The sequence below is a fragment of the Erithacus rubecula genome (genome assembly GCF_903797595.1).
Source record: "Erithacus rubecula genome assembly, chromosome: 2".
NCBI classification, from domain to species: Eukaryota; Metazoa; Chordata; class Aves; order Passeriformes; family Muscicapidae; genus Erithacus; species Erithacus rubecula.
Window position 1 is genome coordinate 37,672,902 of NC_136685.1, and position 20,011 is coordinate 37,692,912.

General features: G+C 35.9%; 1 protein-coding gene across 1 annotated transcript; it reads left to right on the forward strand.

Moving 5' to 3' along the window:
- Positions 1-298: 298 nt before the first annotated feature.
- UFL1 (UFM1 specific ligase 1) lies at positions 299-20,011 on the forward strand. The gene is made up of 19 exons (XM_079298785.1): positions 299-432; positions 1,062-1,207; positions 2,053-2,081; positions 2,831-2,928; positions 3,755-3,869; positions 4,111-4,241; positions 4,882-4,940; positions 8,209-8,355; positions 9,456-9,631; positions 10,365-10,544; positions 10,871-10,991; positions 13,308-13,430; positions 15,080-15,200; positions 15,614-15,777; positions 16,824-16,945; positions 17,087-17,167; positions 17,908-17,993; positions 18,418-18,598; positions 19,282-20,011. Exons 1-19 carry the CDS (start codon positions 356-358, stop codon positions 19,492-19,494), a joined length of 2,370 nt encoding a protein of 789 aa, XP_079154911.1. The 5' UTR covers positions 299-355; the 3' UTR covers positions 19,495-20,011.

A 20,011-nucleotide genomic window follows, 5' to 3' on the forward strand; every position in this document is an offset into this window, starting at 1 on the left:
GTCTCGGTAGTGGGGAACCCCGAAAGTGGTGGCGGTACTAGCGCTGTTCACGCTGAAAGCCGGGCTGGCAGCCCAGGCTCAGCTGCGATAGCCCTGGCCGGAGCAGCCGCTCTCGGGCCGCCGCGGGCAGCACAGGAGAGCCGCTCCGTGCCCGCCCCGCCGCGATCCAGCTGCTGGAGCCAGCCCGACTGCGGAAAGCCGCTTTTTGTTCCTTTTCTCTTTTCTCGTTTGTTTTTGACCGCCGGCCCCGCGCAGGGGCGCCTCCGAGCCGCGGGACGGCGCTGCCAGCGGAGGCCGGCCCCGCTCTGTGCCCGGCCCCGCTCGCTGCCCGCCGGCGCTGACGTGTCGCGGCGCGATGGCGGCGGCCTGGGAGGAGATCCGGCGGCTGGCGGCCGATTTCCAGCGGGCGCAGTTCGCCGAGGTGGCCCACAGGTGAGCAGCAGCAACAGCGAGCCGCCTGCCGCGGCCCTTCCCCGCGGCCCCCGGCCCAGCCGGGCACGGCCCCTCCGCCGTTCCCTGGGTCGCTGCTGGGGGCCCGCGGGCCCTTCTGGCGCCCCACAGAGCGCGGCAGGCCCCGGGAGCGGCGGGCTGTAGTCACAGTTGAGTTCCAGCTGCTCAGAATCGTCACGGCTCCAGCGCCCGGTTTCTCCCTTCTGTCTGCTTGACCAGTTGAGGTCGTTGCCCAGAACTTGTTTTTGTTAAAGGAAAATGAATCCAAAAGGCGCACAGAAGTGTTATAGACACGAATTCTTTAATTAATTATAGGCGTTCCTAAGTTCCCCAGCAGATGCATTCTCACATCTGACAGGGCTGATAGCTGTTCAGGAGGAGAATAAAAGTTTTGGAGAGATGACTCGCCTAAGTGAAGCCATATGGATGATTTGGTGGGTGATAAGCAGCATACAGACATTAATTTATCTAAAAAATATATTCACAAACAAATTCAACCAATCTTTGTTGTACTTCCTGTGTTTAGTATGCTTGAACTGTCAATTTAAAGGTAATCTTTTTAAAGAAGTACTTCCTTAGATTAACTGCTGAACTCCTTCTGGTTTTGATAGATTGTCGGAACGGAACTGTATAGAAATTGTCACAAAGCTGATCGCAGAAAAGCAGCTGGAAGTAGTGCACACACTTGATGGCAAGGAGTATGTCACTCCAGCACAGATCACTAAGGAGATCCGTGATGAGCTTCATGTTTGTGGTGGTAAGTGTGGCATTTTCCATCTTCTTTTGGGTTGAAAGGAATTTGAAAGTTTTCAGTACCCTTAATCTTTCAGAAAAAGTCCGTTTGCTTCATCTACACATTAATTCATCTGCTGCTCTTTTATTTTCGTTGCAGATCTGTATCAAGCTTTTAAATAAGCATATCAAAATATGTTATTTGGGTTATTTTCACCCATGTGGAATTTCTGACATAAAAGTTCTATTAAATCCTTTTGAAGGAAGTTGGGCATTTTAACATAGTTTAGCACCTGGCTGAAATGTTTGGCCTTGTTTTGGAATTTCAAAGTCATTCTCCTTTCACACCATTAGTAATAATAATGTTTGTAAGTTGTCATTTGACAGGTCTTTTATTTTACCAATGTGAAGAGCCACCTGTATTGTAAGATGTGACTTAGATATCTAAGGAAGCAAGTACTGTTCAGACAGCTTTTTGTCCTTGGTTTTAATGAGCAGGCATTGTATGGTACTTTTAATTATACTTGAGGGTGAATTTCACAGCTTCATATGTTTAGAAGAATTAACTTCTTATTGTGTCCATACTGTTTACCATTTTCCTACTCTTACCACAGGTTTGCTTCAGTTTGTGTTTTGCCATTGTGTATTATACCAGTGGGGCAGCTTGGACTGAATTAAAATTTGCTGGGTATTTTGTTAGTAGCATCATGCAAGGGTAGAAAGTGTTAACAATCTCTGGGTACTCATGGGCTAGTTTAATTGGTCTACAGAAAAAGTAATTAAATATTGTATGTACAATGAGCTGTATTATATTCTAAATCTGTTCAAATATGTTTCATGTACTAAAAGTGTGTTTTAATTTTTTTTAAGGTCGAGTTAACATTGTTGACTTACAACAGGTAACTTTAAAAATAGTTTTTACTTCTTTATTTTCTGTGCCATGTATATCAATATGGAGTTTATACGTTATAATCAAGCTAAGTTTGTCTGTTTTTTTTTTTTTTAAACAGAACACATTTTATGAAGAGCTGGTAGCCCATGTCAGGGTACTGCAGATTACTTAATCTGTCCATTTATTGCTTTATTGAAACCTCTCTGCTTAGTGATAATCCAGGACTTCTGAAATCACTACTGATATATACAGTTTTTGTTTATGGACTCCTTTTTTGTAAACTTAGGAGGGCAGACAGAAAATAATTATGTTCCTCATTTAAATTTAAAGCTGCAGGAGCATGCATAATTAACTTTGCATGCCTCTTTGAATCTTCCCTCTTCCTTCATTGTTCTCTTGTCTCCACTAATCTTTGTCCTGCAGTAGTCTTCTTCTGTGGCTGATTTTCCCTTCAGGCTTGAACAAAATTACTTGGAAAGAGGAAACTTTTCTGAAAGCCAGTTTCCTATTTTCTCTTACTGCTTTCTGGTATTTTTTTATTGTATTGGTTTCTTTTAATCTTTTAACAGTTGCAAAGAGAAGGTTTTTCCCTAAAGCCTTGCTGGTTTATTCCAAAACACAGATTAAGTGTATTTGTATGCAATAGTGTAAAAAAATAAAAGCAGCTTTCTTCAAGATAAAGGAATGTGTAACTATTATCTCAATGTTTAAGAATGATTTTCAATTTAAAATTCTGATAAGTGGTGTTTTTTTTAGGTAATAAATGTGGACCTTCTGCACATTGAAAACAGAGCTAATGACATTGTTAAATCTGAGAAAGGTATTCAGCTTGTACTGGGACAGCTTATAAATGAGTGAGTACCTTCATGACCAATATGTATAATTCATATTGTATTTATTTTTTAAAATGCAGACTAAAAATAATGTCCAGGCTTTGTTACTTCTGAAGTGAAATACATTTTTCTTGGCTGATCTTAGAGCTGCTTGGTGGTGATCAGTGCTGCTATAGGCAGGTGAGGCCTATCTCAGCAAAGCATCCAGTAGGTCCATGGTGTAAACTGCCTACTGAACATCTGTGTTCAGCATTTAAGAGATTTCATTTCTTACACAGCATCTTTGTGTACAGCAGCCAGATCTCATTTGCTCTCTGGCTTTGCTGTCTGCCTCAGCTATTGACAAACTTTCTACCTCTTTATCTATCACATAAGCCTAAGGTGTTTGAGCTAGTTATTTCAGGGCTTCCAGTCCACTACCAGCCACTGAAGTAATACTCTTACAGGGTTGTTCTTTTTATTGATTGAGCTCCAGGATCTGTTCTTGTCAAAGAATATGTAGTTCTTGGGTCCTTGAAGTAGTTAAGACCTGTCTTGCTTACTAAAGCAGTTTTCCAGTTTTCATTGACACAGTGTTTTCCCCTTTCTCTTGCTTGAAATTTTCATACAAGTAGATAAATGGCCCGTCCTAATACTAGCTACCTGCTTAGCAGGCTTTTTTAAAAACATACATTTTCACTTACACTCTCCTTCTTTATTAATTTAAAATAACTTTCAGTTTATTTTTCCAAGATGTAACAGAAAGGCGTATATTAAAAGAGGTTAGTTATTCAGTATGTGATCTTGAGGTTGACTTTGAATGTCACACTTAATGTGTTGTCTTTTCTTTTTCTCATTTTTACAAAAGGAGTTATCTGGATCAATTAGCAGAGGAAATAAATGATAAACTACAGGAAACTGGCCAGGTGACAATATCAGAGCTCTGCAAGGCATATGACCTTCCAGGAGACTTCCTGATACAGGTGATGAAATCCACCAACCTGGCAAATGCAGAATCAGTTGTGACCACCTTCTTTGTTTATCTTTGCAATATTCATGACTTTACATGACTGTTTTGTACAAAATTAATGCTAAATTAATCTTGGTTTTCATGGTGCATGTGGAAATCATACTTCTGTTTCCTGCAAAGTTTTCTGTCATTAAGAACCCATATATCTGATGGAAGAAGGCATGCTTTGAAAAGCTCAATTCTTCTATTTACAGGCATTATCCAGGCGTTTGGGCAGAATTATTCATGGACAGCTAGACCAGGAAAACCGTGGGGTGATTTTTACAGAAGCCTTTGTGTCCCGCCATCGAGCACGCATTCGTGGGCTCTTCACTGCGATTACTCGGTAAAGTGCAATGCCTGCAACCACGTATTAAAATATTCTTGCCATAGGTCTTTATGGGCCAGATTCACTTGTGGTTGAAAAAGAAAAGGAAAACACAACCTATGGCTGGATTCCCGTAAGTGTTGTTCAGTTCCTGGGACCACTTCTCAGTTTTGTTAGACTCACTTGTTAGAGGTGGGGACTCCCTTTTGAAAAAGAAGGAAGTGTAACAATATGCACTATACCACCTACTTTAGTTTAGCTGAAGAAAATGTTAATCTGTTGTTCTTTTGTTACTTTGTCGAATATCTGTCCTCTTGTCACTCTGCCACTCCTTAGTGGGTTACATATTGGTGTAATTGCTACATGTGATTATAGATAAGTCTTTCTCATTGAATCAAAACATTTTTGTGTAGCTTTGTAGGAAGAGGAAAACAAAGCAGAAGTTTCCTTGCAATAATTACCATAGCTTTTGTGTTAGCACTTCACATTAATTCAGAATTAAAGCTATTTTCCTTGTAAACTATTTCCAACATCAGTGAAATACCCTGAGGCTATGATACAACATAGTTCTGCCATGTGTAGTAACCACTCTTCTGGATTCCCCATGTCAGTTTCATATAATTAATTTATATTGTTTTGTTTTACTTTTTTCCCCAAGGCCTACACCTGTAAGTAACTTGATCTCTCGGTATGGATTTCAAGAACATTTACTTTACTGTGAGTTTCATTCAGAATATTTTGTGTGTTTGTTAGAAAATCCATTCTTCATTATTAAAAGTATGCTTTCAAAGAAGCTTTTTAGTATACAGCCTTAATTCTGAAATACAGAACAATGTATTTCTCTTTAGTGCAGAAGGTATTACACCCTTTGTGCTATCCATAACTGAAGGAATGTCCTCTGTATCCAAAGCAATGAAAACACTGGATGACAAGATGCCTCTTGGGGCAGAATGATGCAAGAAGTACTTATTTATTCATCTCTTTCATTATTTGCCCTTAGCTACTGGCAGTTTTATCAGTGAAGCACACAAAAGGGGACAGATTTTATGTAGCCAAATGGCATTAATTGCTCAGGATTTTATTTACTGACTTTTTTTCTGATGATAGAGGCTAAGCTTTTGTTATGCTTTTGGTTAAATGACTTTATATGCTGAGAGATAAAACATATCCTTAAACTGTTTGCTTTTATTTTCCACAATTCCTTTTCTAAATAGAAATGCATAAAGATTTATTCCCTATTGAGCTACTGAAATCTTTAGGCTCTACTTGTTTGTCACTTTGTGTGCCCTCTCCTATCTCTCAAAAATGCTGCTTCAAGCATCATTAGTCTTCTATGCTGGCTGACCAAGTGCTGCTGGTCTTTTAAAATCCTTTAATGGTTTTCTATCTCTTCTCATGAACCTTAATGCTTTCCTTGATTGGGTCTTTTTGCCCTCAGGGCATTGCTCACTTTAGCTCCACTGTAGTATCTCTCTGCTTATCCTGTTCTCCAACTCAGGCTTATCCATTACAAATTAAAATTCTAGCACTTAAATAAAATCATATAAACGTTGTCACATAATCAATTTAAAGTTTCCACCCTTTTTTTTCTTTTATGTGCCATCCAGGTTTTCACAGATTAAAGGGAAAATCTGTGAAATTGCATTATAATAATGCCTCAATACCCAACAAGTTTCAGTATTTGGCTAGTCTATTTCAGATAAGTCCTTCAAGTACATCATCATGCTTTAATGAAGTACAATGCTAATGTAAATTGAGTTCTGATGTTTTCCTGATACAAGTGATCATCACAATACGTACTTCTAGTACTTCCATTTGTTTTTTTTAGTGAGTTTGTTCATCTTTTTCTTTAGTTTTTCCTACTGTCTTTCATTGCCTTTGCAGCTTCTAAGTTTCAAAGAGTTTTTTATCTTTTTATTCACTACCAGATTTTATTGTGCCCATTTGCTGAGATACCATTTCAATTTCACAAATGTTGGAACTTGAAAAATACTTTTTAATGATGTTACTTTTTATCTTTTTATGTCTGTTATCATTGTGTTTAAAAGTGCTCTTTGTCAGTTTTCTGTCTCTTCCAGAATAAAAATGTAAGTTCAGTGTACTATTTCTATCAATTACGAAATAGCTAATTAATTAATCAATGCTTGGGTTTAGAAAGGATAGGTATTATTCTTTGGTTGTTTCACATAGATGTGCTGCTATTCATCTGAAGCTCTCATAAAGTTACAATAAAAAGTAATTTTAGAAATGAGACTCTTCAGGTTAAAACACTAATTACAAAGCCTAATGAAATCACAGATGTTATTCATTTCTGAGCATTATGTTACTGTTGTAGGACTGACAGAGGGATGCTTCCATCTTTGTCAGACTTTGATAGAGACCTAACAGCACACTACAAACTACTTGGTCACCTTTAAAAATAAATGTGAATGTAGTTCTACAGGGATCCTGTTGTTTTAAAACAAAATACTGTCTGGACATAATTGTGGTGATGGTCTGTGAAATCTCTGAGAGAGCCTCCTCTGCCCTGGAGTTTTAAAACTGGCACTTGATAAAATACAGAATTTAATTTAATTTAATTGATATCTTCATTGGAATTCTTTTCTTCTGACATCTTCTTTCCCTAAAGACTCTGGTTCATTAATAGATTTTTCAACCAATTTTGTTGAGATCTAGGAAAGTCTAATTCATTTTCCTAAAATCTTTGAATAAAAAGAAGTTGAAATTCTTAACAGAGAACCAATCTATATTTTCTGACAATTGCTTTAGTGAAATAGGAACATTGACTTTATTTTCTAGGGCAACTAAAGTATTAGGAAGTATAGAAAGCTAATTTTATTTCCAGAATTGGTCTTGTAAGTTCCATTTTATTCAATGTAGCTGAACTGTGGCAGAACATGATTTCTGGATCTTGTCTTAAATTACATAAAGCTATATTTTGTTTAAATCAGTTTCTCTTTCTGCTGCATTTTTTCAGTGTAAGTATTGTTCATCTTTGTTAGTGGCAGTTGCATTCAATAGCTGCTAGCTTATAGAAGCTCATCTACACTATGGGCATGTCAAAAACTATCTTGATTTACTATGCACTGTTTCTTCTGGAACTGGGCTTTCAGGTAAACTTGCCTCCATCAGTGAGCTAAACCTATGTGTGCTGTACTAAGCATGTTGTACTGTTGAATGCTGCTTTTATTTAATGATGAAGAAGCCTTGTCATATGATGCCATTAAATGTTCTGTTCCAGAGAAAAACTTTTCTTCTAATGAAATAAAAATGAACGTAAACTGAGTATAAAAAAGCCATCTGGCAAAGCTCTGGAAGTTGTCAGCAGTTGATGTCACTGATTTTTTAAAATATATCCCATGTATTACAAAAAGGCAGTAGCAGAATATAGGAGGCAAATCAGGTATTTCTATGCAACTTAAATGGATTTAAAGAATCTTATTCAGCATTGAAAAGTGTTTAGTACTTTGGTACTACCCATTACCAATATGTTCTTTGTCAGCAGTATTTTATATTCTCAAGAGGTTGTTATTGGAAACTGTGTCATGTAGTTTAAGTAATGACTTTTCATGTCATTTTTTGTATTCAGATTTTTTTTTCTCTCATTTTGGTTTGCATGCAAGCAGTGAATTCAAAGAGAAATTATTAATAAAATTGTAGTATATTTTACTATTCTGGACAGAGAATGATTCTTCTATGTCTGCATTTTTTAAATTAAAAGCTAAAACTGCCAAGTATATGTTCAGTTTTGATCCTGCCATTGTGGCTCACTGTTTGGAAACATTGTCTGATTTCCAGAGCTTTTCTGAAGAAATTCTCATAAGCGTTGAAAATAATTGATAGAGCTTGGCAGTGTTTCACTAGAGCAAGCATAAACTAATTGGTAGAAAGAAAGAGGAAACAAACCAGGGAAAATAATTGCTATATTTTGATGAATGGATATACTAACTTAGGAAACATCTCTTCATTTATTTTCCTCTTGTAGCTTTGCTAGAAGAACTTGTTAATGCTGGTCGTCTAAAAGGCACTGTGGTTGGTGGGAGACAGGATAAGGCTGTGTTTGTTCCTGACATCTATTCCAGAACACAGAACAAATGGGTGGATTCCTTTTTCAAGCAGAATGGTTACTTAGGTAATATTCTTATAGATAAAATAGCTTTCTAAAACTAGTGTAGATAATTGGTCTTACCTTAATATAGCTAGTGCTTAGAGTGGAGCTTCTCTCCACAAGGGGAGGAGTGGAAATCAATGCAGTGGCTGATATTCCATTGCTAAAAGACCATCTTGCTCATAATGATGTGTGTTATTTTATCACAACAAACTGTATTTCACTGGAGAGGACCATCCTGCTAAACAGTAACTATTTCTCACTAACAATTACAAATGCTGTTTTTATTACTGTTCTGAAGACATTGATTAGCCTGCTCATTGTAGACTTTTCAGATCATCATGGCTGGAGTTTCAGGCCAGGTGTCCAGAATACAACCAAACTTTGTCTGCTAATAGTACAAATATGCCGTGTTCAGGAAGAATTTTTTACCAAAATAATATTTGTAGAACTGGACTGAGTAGCACTAGTATCCTGATTTGAATCCAGAAAATTCTGTGTCACTTCAGGCTGAGTGATGCTGGATGATGGTGTTTTGAGGCACACAAGCTGTGGGAAAAGGTGGATCTGAATAGAGAAGAATGTCCCCTTATGGTCCCAAAATGTCAGGCCCTAAGTAGCAGTTATTCTTGCAGGTTGAAAAAGTTCACCATAACTTAAAATGATAGTATTAAGTTTTTCTGTGATACTGCTTGACTGATGGTCTGTCAGTCTTTGAATGTTTTCCCCACATCTGAAGTATAAACTGCTAAATAGTTGAAAACAAAACTCTTGGACACTGTATGCATTGTAAATATTGTTTGTGCTATGTTAGAATACTTGGAAAAGATACGACTGCAAAAATAAACTCAATGGTATAAGAATCCCAAAAAAAAATTTCTGAACTCAGATCACTAAGTCACATCCATAATTTAATCTCCATACTTCTAATAACAACAATTACATGTAGTCTGTACTGAACTACATTTTTGTAGTTGTTTGTTCACTTCATTTTGTACTGAACTGCATTTACTGGTATAAAAAATATGTGTAACTCTTCATTTCCTGCTTTCAAAATAAATTCCATAAGATCTTGTATGCATATGAAGGAACTAAATTTTAACAGACATTTAACTATTTTTTAGAATTTGATGCATTGTATAGACTTGGCATCCCTGACCCAGCAGGCTACATTAAAAAAAGATACAAGTCCACACAACTCTTATTTCTGAGAGCTGCTTGTGTTGGTCAAGAAATTGTGGATCAAGTTGAAGCCTCTGTGGAAGAAGCCATCAGCTCTGGAAGCTGGATAGATGTAGCAGTAAGTAATCTTTTCAGTTGTTGTTGTTGGATTTTTTTTTTCTTATTTTTGTGTGAAATGATACTTTGTTGAAACTACACATGTATAATGAAATACTATGTTATCAAAGAAGAAAATTCAGTTTAATTAAAGTGGCAAGTAAAAGGGCATTATTTGCCTTTGATTTGATCTGAACAAAAACAGGGGAAGGACATTCTGGCATTCAATTCATAGATATGTAAGACTAACTTTCATTTCCAAACTAATGCAAAAGTACCCTGCTAGAGAGTAGTATATTTCTATTAGGCTATTGGTTTTTTTTGAGAAAATGTCTCAACTAAATGCTTACAACAGTTTTGATGAGCAGAGGAGTCTTAGCCACTTTGATCTGGCTGAGTCCTAATTTTAGACTTTACAGCACTACCTTTGTTGCTCTAAAGTCCTGCAGTTGTTCTGTGTTTGCTGTTGCTCTGTAGCTGTTGAACTTCATCTTGAAGAAGTTGCTGTGCATTTGCCCAGAGGTAACACATATTTCTAGAGCAATGTAGATTTACCATGTTAAAAGATTTAAAATAGTGTGTACTCCTAAATTATAGTTTAATTTGAAAAGTGCAATGCTTTCTAAATAGTTACCAGATGTCAGATGGCCTGTGTCTATTCTGTTTATTCACTTACAAGGCTACTGTGTTTTAATAAAAAATTTTAGTTTTCTTTAAAATTAAAAATTTTAAAATTTTAATTTTCTTTACCCTAGACTCTTCTGCCCAGCTCATTGTCAGTAGAAGATATTGGCATTTTGCTCCAGCAAGTGATGAGATCTTTAAACAAAAGCTCTTCAGGTTTAGTCTTCAGTGACACCATTGCAGTTAGTGAGAAATTTCTAAGCAGCTGTGCTGACCTCTTTTCAGATCTGATGCAACAGAAAGCAGAAAAGGTACAGTAGGTTTTTTATTGGTCAAGATGCAGTGGATGTTGAATGTTGGAGTAAAGCTCATGTCACTGTTCTTCTAGTCACTGTTACAATTTCTGTACATCTCATCAGAAGTACAAGTAGAGAAGAAGCAAAACAAATGAACAGTAGGTTTCTATATTTAATGGGTATAATTTATATTCTGGCGCACTCAGGAAGCCCAGTCTCACGTGTTGCACTTGGAAAACACAGTGTTTGATTAGTGTACTTGAAAATGGCCAAATGGCTTAAATGTTTCTTCCATTGCTGTGTTTATCTTTCTGCTATGATGTGCATGTTTTTCATTTTAGGAAATTAAAAACAACCCTGTTAATTTAATCACTGAAGAAGATTTAAAACAAGCTTCATGTTTAGAGAACTCATATGCTAATAAAAAAGACAAAAAGGATGAAAGAAGAAAGAAAGCAACAGGTAAAATATCAGTATTAAAACCCAAAGCAAACTTGGTTTTATCTTCAAATACTCAAATAAAAAGTTAGTAGGACAATATTTTGTAGTCCATTAAATGCTTCCTGTCCGTTGCTTAAGATATTTAAGAAATAATCCATCTGCTTACTGTTGTACCATGGATGTGGATGCATCTCAGCTGTGCCCACGGGAACTAATTTCAGACTTAAAAATGCAGAGGAGGTATTATAAAGGTCTCTTGAGTTAGTTCAACACAAGGTACCTGGTTTTAGAAGCAAGGAATTCTGTGTCCATTTGCTACTTTATACAGTATGGTCACATAAGACTGAATAAAACCAGTATTAGGTCAGGAACCTCTGTGCTGTTTCATTACAGAGTGTAAATCCAATTCTAGTCTCCATTTCTCAGGGATCCAGGAAAATTAGTATGCTTATTATTATTAGTCTTGAGATGTTAATTCCGAAATAACTTTGTCTAAATTGAGAATACCTTTGTCTAATTGAGAGGGTTTTGGGGACTTTTTTGGAAGAATACTTGTCACCTTTTCTGAGAAAACCGTAGAATTTTCTGTTGTTTGCATATATAACATTTACTTAGAGATTAAGACAGTTTGCTTTGAGATTTATTCTGGATTAAATTAATCCCAAACTTTCCTCCATTTTTGTGGTGACTGGAGTAGATTTGAGTTGAAGGAAGAATAAAAATGTGTGGGTTTAACCCTTTGAAATCTTCCTGGTTCTTAAAACAGTATTCAGTCTGAAATCTATGAATCCCAAAAACTTTATATGACTCTTGTGTTGGTATAACACAGCTGAGCAATCTATGTTGAACTCACTTGCAGAGTGTTGCTGTGCTACTGAAAGTAAGAAAATTAGAGCGCTGATGAATTTGGCATGATTGAATATACTTATCTGCAAAATAAAACATTCTGCTCTTAAAAAAAAGCACAGGTAGGCCTGAGTTGACATGGAAATTAAACTTATTCTTGCCACATGAGATGACAAATTTTTCTAGGCCATAGCTAAGGCAGAGAAGCTTGAAACTTTAATTGAACTGTCATAAGAGAATGACTGTAGTTTCTAGCCCTCTGAGGAGTGAGACTCTACTGAGCCTGTACTGCTGCATGTCTAGACAAATTCATACCCACAGGTAACATGCTGCACCATCAGCAAGCACTACCCTGAAATGTTTTATTATGGACTGTTATGTGCCTTACCTAGAAACACCCTAATATAACAGTTGTATGTAATGTAATTATTGTAATGCAGTCACATTTCAAATAAGATTGTGAAAAGCACTGATTTTTTTTGGCCTGCAAAATGATGCTTAAAAATCCATCTATGGCATGTAACAGATGCAGTTGGCTTTTTAAGTAATAGCATCTTGTCTTTGTGTTTCCTTTTCTTAAACAATAGTAGTTACATAATATAGTTACTTGAAACCTTGGACCGTATTTAAATGGATATGGGAAACACATACTTTCTCAAGGCATAGTGTATATATATATTTGGCAGATATGTGTTTAAACTTAAATATATAAATATATATGTATATTTTTAAACATAAATAATTTTCAATTTTTTCCAAGTGAAAAAATAACAGGAGAGGCTGTTAAAAAGGGAACAAAGAGCAGAAGAGCTTGCCTTGTGGAGAGGGACTGTATAGCAAATTGAAATTCTGTCTGCAGTTGCATACATTGATTGCAGGACTTCTGAACAAAGTAATTTGTTACGTGTGTCAAAACTGGAACATCCCATTCTCTGTAGTCATCTAGGAAAAGTAAAAAAAAAAAATGAATTCTCTAGTTAATTGAATGTGTGCTTCCAAGAATATTTTGGATAACTGCTTATAGTGTTGGACTCTTTCTCTGAAAATTAACACAGCTACATTATCTAACATATTTTTTACAAATTCAGTAATTTAGCATCATTGAATAAAAATGCTAAATGCTTACTAAGATGCTGTTTTTAGCAAACAGAAAATCCACCCTTGCATTGTGGACTTTGTTATCTCATCTGTTTTTAGCTGAAAAAAGACACTGCTCTTTTTTTTATTGCTATTATATATGTATTTGATATTAGTGTGTTTGTGTTTAATAATGACATTAGCTCAAACAAAGCTTTGCCTCAGCTGCTTTGTTTTCTTAAGGGTGAAAGTTATGGCCGTAAGATTCTGAAATATGTGTTCTGGGTTGTGTTTAGAATCAGGCCGTGGTTTTCAATCCAGTATTAACAAGTGATACAGATTAATTACCGTGGTATTGTAAACTTTATGAGTGCTACAACTTTCCTGTGTACTAAGCAAATAATTCCCCACCAGAGGGCAGTGGAAGCGTGAGAGGAGGAGGTGGTGGGAATGCCAGAGAGATAAAGATTAAGAAAACCAAAAAGAAAGGAAGAAAGGATGCTGACAGCGATGAAGAGTCACAAGGGACGGCCACAGGTTTGTCATTTTATTTTAGGCACTACCTGTTCCACATGGTTTTACTTCTTGGGGTTTTTTTTCTACTTCTGTTCTTCCCCCACTGTTAAATAAGCTCAGCTAAAATGTCAAGAAGATGAGAATACTATGTAGTTAAAATTGTATCAATGGATCTGGTCTGTTGCTATTTAAATGAGATGGACATTACATGTTCACTGAAGGGTATAACTTAGTCTTTAAAAAAGAAATTTAAGTCATAGAAATAATACCATTTTATATTTATTATTTTATTTTATGTAGGAAATGCTGTACATTTTGGAGTGCATGTTACTCTTGATTTTGTGACACTTGCTGCATAGTGTATGAAAAATGAATGGCCTAAATTAACAAATCATAGCAATCAAATAGTTTTTTTCTTCATAGGAATAAAATACAGTCAAAACTTATGTTTTGATAGTAGCACGAAGGAGCATGAACAGCTTGTTAAGTAAAAGCCAACATTGTAAGATTTAGAGCAAACAGTGGTTGCAAATGAAGCAATCGTGTTCTTTCTTTTGTTTGATGGAGACCCAGAAATGTGTGCTTCCATTTTATATGTAGTGTCCAGACTCAATACTGACTGAAAAATATTTTAAGTATGATATTTGAAGTGTGAAATACAGTGTAGTAATTTTGTTTGATGCTGCTTTCACAGAGTACTGTAATTCACACATAAATGGAATTATTTTTCAGGCCTACTCAGTTACTGAGTAAAACAATGTTCAGTCACTTCTGTGTTTTGGTGTAGGCTTTCTGTTTTGCCCTTACTGCTGCTTGTATTGCTGTATTATAATAAATAACTTGAACCACGATCTCAAAGAAAACTCAGATTAAACCATTCAAATGTAAATAAGATCCTTTTTAAAACCTGATTTATCCTTCCTTTTCATTTGTTTGTAAGCTTTGCATGTTTGTTACTACTACTACTTACTTGGCATAACAAGGAAAACCAATGATCTCCATACTTATGGGCACAATAAGCCTGTTTCAGGATGCATCTGGAACATGTCCTCTTGTTCTCTGTTATCCTGATCTCATTCTTATATGTAAAAATTCTACAGCACCCAGGAAAAGTTCATGTTTTGTGCAAAACAGAAATACATACACACTAAATTTTATGCATATAAGTTGCTTTTATTACTGGAACACCTTGTCTGATTTAATTTATCATGTTTCAGATTTTATACTGTAACTTCAAGTTTAGGACGCTGTGTTACATAATTGTGTACCTTACTAAATGGAGTTTAAAAAAATTAGAACAACAACCTTCAAGTAGGAGCACTCTATTCAGTTTTGGCACTTTAAATTCCATTTGGTCTTGGTGACATTATGGTTTCTAAACTAATGGGCCAAGGAGACTGAATAAAGTGTCACCAAAAATGCATATCCTCATATCCTTCAGTTATCTATTAAAGAAACTTCTAAGTGATCAAAAGAGAAATTTTGTCAATTTTTCATATGTGTAAAATTCAACTGGTCATGTATAATCATCCCTTTTTTTCCATTGTTGATAATGCATTTCTTCTATGGTGTTTCCACTTTGAGGCTTTCAAGTGTCTTATGCCACAGAGTAATTGCAGCAATACTGAATGGAACATTTTCTCAATGAGTGTTGTTTATGGCCACTACAGGGAGGAACAAGAAGCTGGACTTCCCTTTCATGTCACAAGAGGAAATTGAGGATGTTTTAAAGACCCGTATGCAGGATTGCCCTGAGGAACTTATAACAGACATTGCTGAACATCTAAGAAGGTAATTTCAATAATTCAGCTGGAGTTAGAAAATTTGTGATTCACTTCAGATTAATCTACACTTCAGTGTGTTTTCTTGCTTAGAAAAGAGTGCTTTGTTGATAGACATGAACCACAATATTCTTTTTCTGTACAGCTCCATGTTACACATCTTATGTGTACATACTATACATACTTACATACCATACATACTATAACCTTAGAGCATCTGCCATTAAGTATATTTTAATTTTCTTGTGGGGTTTTTTTCCTGATTTTTATGATTTGCTTTTTGTTTATCTCACCATTCTGTTCATATCCCCATCATTTACTACATAATGAGGTCATTTTCTCTACTACTGACATATTTGGGAAAACCTTGTACAGTTTCACACTTTACTCAATGTTTTCTCCTTTCTTCTTTCCTGTTCTAAGACCTTTGACAAAAACCTACCAGGAGGTTGTGCGTTCTGTTTTTACATCTTCAACTTCTTCCTCTGGAGCCAACAGAAGACAGGCTATGAAGGACTTGCAGGAGGAATTCTCAAATTTGTACAACAACATTCGGTTATTTGAAAAGGGAGCAAAGCATTTCACAGGTACAAAATGTATACTTTGAAAAATTAATATGCTCCTTCAAGGATGTTAAATTTATTCCAGAATTTAAATTACAGTTTAGACAGGAGCAAGAGTTTAAAAAAGGGAGTCTTAAAAGAGAAAACTAGAGATGTGTTTAGTATGCCTAATACTGCTTTTATGCTGGAGTGCATTGCTTTGCACAGGAATTGAAATACATTCTCTTTATTTCATATCCATGTTCTGTTATATCTTATATCAAGGTAACTGTGTTCTTGTCTTTCCTTCCCAAATGTTTGCATTCCTTCCAATTTTTCAGTGTCTAGGTGAAAAAAACATAAAAAGGAAAAGATTAGTAAGCTCACTTCATTCTGTCAGCTGTGCCACTAGTGAAAAAATTGAATACCATCTGATTCTAAGAAGTTGCTGTTTAAGCCTTATAGGTTTGATACTGAAACTAGCTGCTGCTTGAGGATAGTCTGTCAGATTCATTTTGCAGGGGGTTATTCTGTAAGGTGTGACAGAAAAGTTAGCATTAGGAGAATACTATAGACATATCTAAGATTCTCTGCTGTATTCATCTTTCTCCTGGAATTTTCCCTGTGAAAATCTTCTAGCAGAAGGGAACATCAGTGAAACAACCTGTTTTGGAATAGCCTTTTTTCTTGGACATGTATTCTGTTGCCTCTTTTTTTTTTTTTCCAAATTCCGGTATTTCAGTCTTAAATTCACGTGGCTGTTCTTTTATTTAATTGCTTGTCCTGCAGAATTTTCCTTTGCACGCTCTTGACTTGATCAATAGCAGTGGTTCAGAGGATTGTATAGGGACTAGTTTACTGCTTTTACAGATACATCTTTGAAATACTAGCAGTGCATTAAAATGTTCTTACAGACATGAAAGCTCACATTTTTCACGAATGATGTTCCTTAAGAATCTTGTCAGAGCAAGTGAGGGATGTTGTCTTCATGTATCCTGATAATTTCCTCATACTATTCATGCTTGATAGAGTCCACAGTTAGGAAGGTATGTGATAACATCATTACTTTAATCACTTATTTCTTTTCACAGATGATACTCTTGCCAAACACCTGTTGAAGACTCTGTGTACAGACATTACAAATCTGGTTTTTAACTTCTTGGCATCTGAGTCAATGATGACAACAGAAAATTACTCTACAATCACAAGTGAGGTACAGAAATAAAAGTTTCTTTCTAAAAGTTTCAAGTAGATCAATGATGTTTGTTCAATAAGTAATTGCTTCTCTTGACATATGCCTAAATCTAAAAAGATGATTCATATTACAGATTATATCCATTTGTGTCCCAAACAGGGCAGAATCAAGATTTTAGGTAAACTGCCAGAAGATACCAAAGGTCCTTTAACTAAACTACATACTTCTCTGAATGGCAAGGTAAAGTTCATCAAGTTCAGATACTCTGTTTTGCTGATACAGTGCTAATAAGTAGCTGATACACATAGTGTAGACCATTACCACTGCTGCTGTGAAGGATGAAGGCAAAATAATCTCTGCATTAAGACAGTGAGAGAAAGTGTGTTTTCCTATCTGTGAATTTTCAGAGATGAAAAGGTGATCTTAAATTTTGGTTCTGATAATCACCTTTGGCTCCTTGCTGCTATTGAAATCCTGTGTGCCTTTCATGGGCAGGTGAGAAGAGTGAAACTGAGCGAGAATCTCCAATGTGAAGTGTTTGATGTTTCTTGTGTTTTGTTCCCAGAGTTCTTGCCTGTTTTCCCGTGTATTTCTTAACTGGTAAAATTACGGATATTTAAAAAAAAACAAATATTCAGATTAAGGTAGTATAGGCACAAGGAGAGATATTTATGATGCAAAAGGCTGTATTGAGGTGTTTCATAGTAAAAAATATGTCTGTAAGTAATTGTAGAATATGTATTCATTTTTAATTTTATTTCCAAGAGTAATGAATTACAGTTTGGATTAGTATTTAAGTATATGAACTGTTGCAAGATGAACAAAGGCAATTTCTACTAAATACGTGTTACTTTCTCTGTTTTTCTATAGTTTATTTCAAGTGTATTCACAGTCATCTTTTGTGTGATTAATTGTGAACAGTAGTTTAAATTTTTTACAATCTGCAGACACAGATTAAGTATTTATATTATTTTTAATAGAGTATAGAAGATTTTCTTTCGTGCCTTGATTCTGCTGTGGATATTTGTGGTATTATGGTGAAAAAAGGAGACAAAAAGAAGGAAAGGTACCTTAATTTTATTATTCTATGAAATGTGGCTATATTGCTGCACAAATGCTGGATGGTTAGTATGGGAGCAGTCATACTCCATGTGTAAGAGTTCCAAACTGCTTAACTGAAAAATAGAAAGTCAAGCAGTTCTAAATCCATGGGAGAAGGAGAAGAGGAGAATTCACATTTAGCTCATTTTGTTGGCTCACTACTTTCTGCGGTATAGTGGATAAATTCCCTGGAGTTCTTTCAAAATCTGAGCTATGCCAGTGATTGTTTGGTTTTTTTATTATTAATGTTTTGGAATTCCACATAAATAAATGGTCAGAGAAGAAAATTTAAATTAATTGATGTCAAATAAGTTTTAGCATCTGTTATCAACTACTATATGATATAATCATAAAATCATGCTTTTGTTTAATATGTTCTTGTTCCTTAGGCAAGTCCTGTTTCAGCATAGACAAGCTCTGATTGAACAGCTCAAAGTCACAGAAGATCCAGCTCTTGTTCTGCACCTGACATCAGTATTGTTATTTCAGTTTGCAACTCACTGCATGCTTCATGCACCAGGAAGATCAGTACCACAGATCATTAATTTCCTAAGTGGCAAGATCCCAGAGGTATTATTTTCCAGCTTTTTAAGGGGAAATTACTTGTTTTCTACAACAGAACATGAAAGTTGTGCCTTACGATATTTTTGCTGCATAAACCCAGGACTGTTGGTTTTCATGTCTAAACATTACTTATGTACAGAAAATACAATTCCTCCTATCTGTACTGAATTGCAAGCCTATCTTTTCAGGGATCTGTCATCAAATTTTTTTTAAAAAATTTAAAAATCTATCTGTTATTAGTCCTTTGAATTAACCATAGTGACAGCTCTGTCTTGAGCAATGTTATGGTTTTTACAACTGAACATTTTTATGTCTTTCTTGTGAGCTAGAGCATGGTTGCTTTTTAATGCAGTTTTAAAGAAAGATGTACCTCTTCAAGAGCAAATACATTGAGATTCTGTATTTTATACTGCCAAAACTGGTGATGTTTACTAATTGCATTAATGCAGTCAGTGGTTAATTGTCCTGTTTTTGCAGCATGGATGCACTTTCAGTTTTCTGCTTCTTTGAATGTTTCTTGGAATTTAGGTTGTCAAATACTTCATTAGAAATGGTTTTTTGTATCACAAACTCTCTTTGCCCAAGAATGGGAGAATGCTTTTTAAAAAAAGTAATCTTTAATTATAGGTCTGTCTACCTTCTCTGTAACATTGACATCCCCTGGGTTTGTTCTCATTTTTTGCCCTCAGGATCAGCATTCACTGATTGTCAAATACCACGGATTAGTGGTGAAACAATTGACCAGCCAGACTAAGAAAACTGAACACGGAGACAGTGACTCAAAAGATAACATGGAAGAGGAGGAAGGAGCAGAAAGCATTCGAAAAGAGCTCCAGGAAATCACTACCTCTATCAAAGATCTTGTTCTCAGACCTAGGAAATGTTCTGTAACAGAGGAATAAAACTGTTACTCAGCACATCCATCTCCATGATAGAGTCAGGCTTCATTTTCTTTTATGCTGGAAAAAAGGGACAACAAAATGCTTGACAGACTTCAAATTCAGCCTATAGTAGTTTGCCAGTCACAGCTGGGGGACACAGTTGCTGGGTGATGGTGGCAAATGGAATTTTGTTACTTCTGCAGTGTACTTTTAACACATTGATGTAGATATGGCAGAACATAGTTGTGGATGCTTTGGGTATGAAACCAATGGGTTTTAATTGGCATCCTCATGTGAGACCTCAAGAAATTACTCTTCAAATAACAATGTATTTTGTTCCGTACACACACAGGCTGATAGTTCTGCTTTTCTAATTTGGAATAGTAGTGAGATAAGGATTGCATATAAATATCTATCTGAATTTCAAATACTGATTTTGAAACATACTCTGGTACCTAACAGCACACCAGCAAAGGCCGTCTTTACCGAGGTGTCATTAGTGAATGTTTTCAGTTTCTGTTCACTGGTCTGCAGCCAT

What these genes read in the sequence shown, in the direction of transcription:
- UFL1 (XM_079298785.1), top strand. Translation starts at nt 356, where the DNA reads ATGGCGGCGGCCTGGGAGGAGATCCGGCGGCTGGCGGCCGATTTCCAG. An exon ending in CTCTTCACTGCGATTACTCG is followed by an intron (nt 4,242 to 4,881) that starts GTAAAGTGCAAT and finishes TTTTTCCCCAAG; the next exon opens with GCCTACACCTGTAAGTAACT. An exon ending in GTCACAAGGGACGGCCACAG is followed by an intron (nt 13,431 to 15,079) that starts GTTTGTCATTTT and finishes TGGCCACTACAG; the next exon opens with GGAGGAACAAGAAGCTGGAC.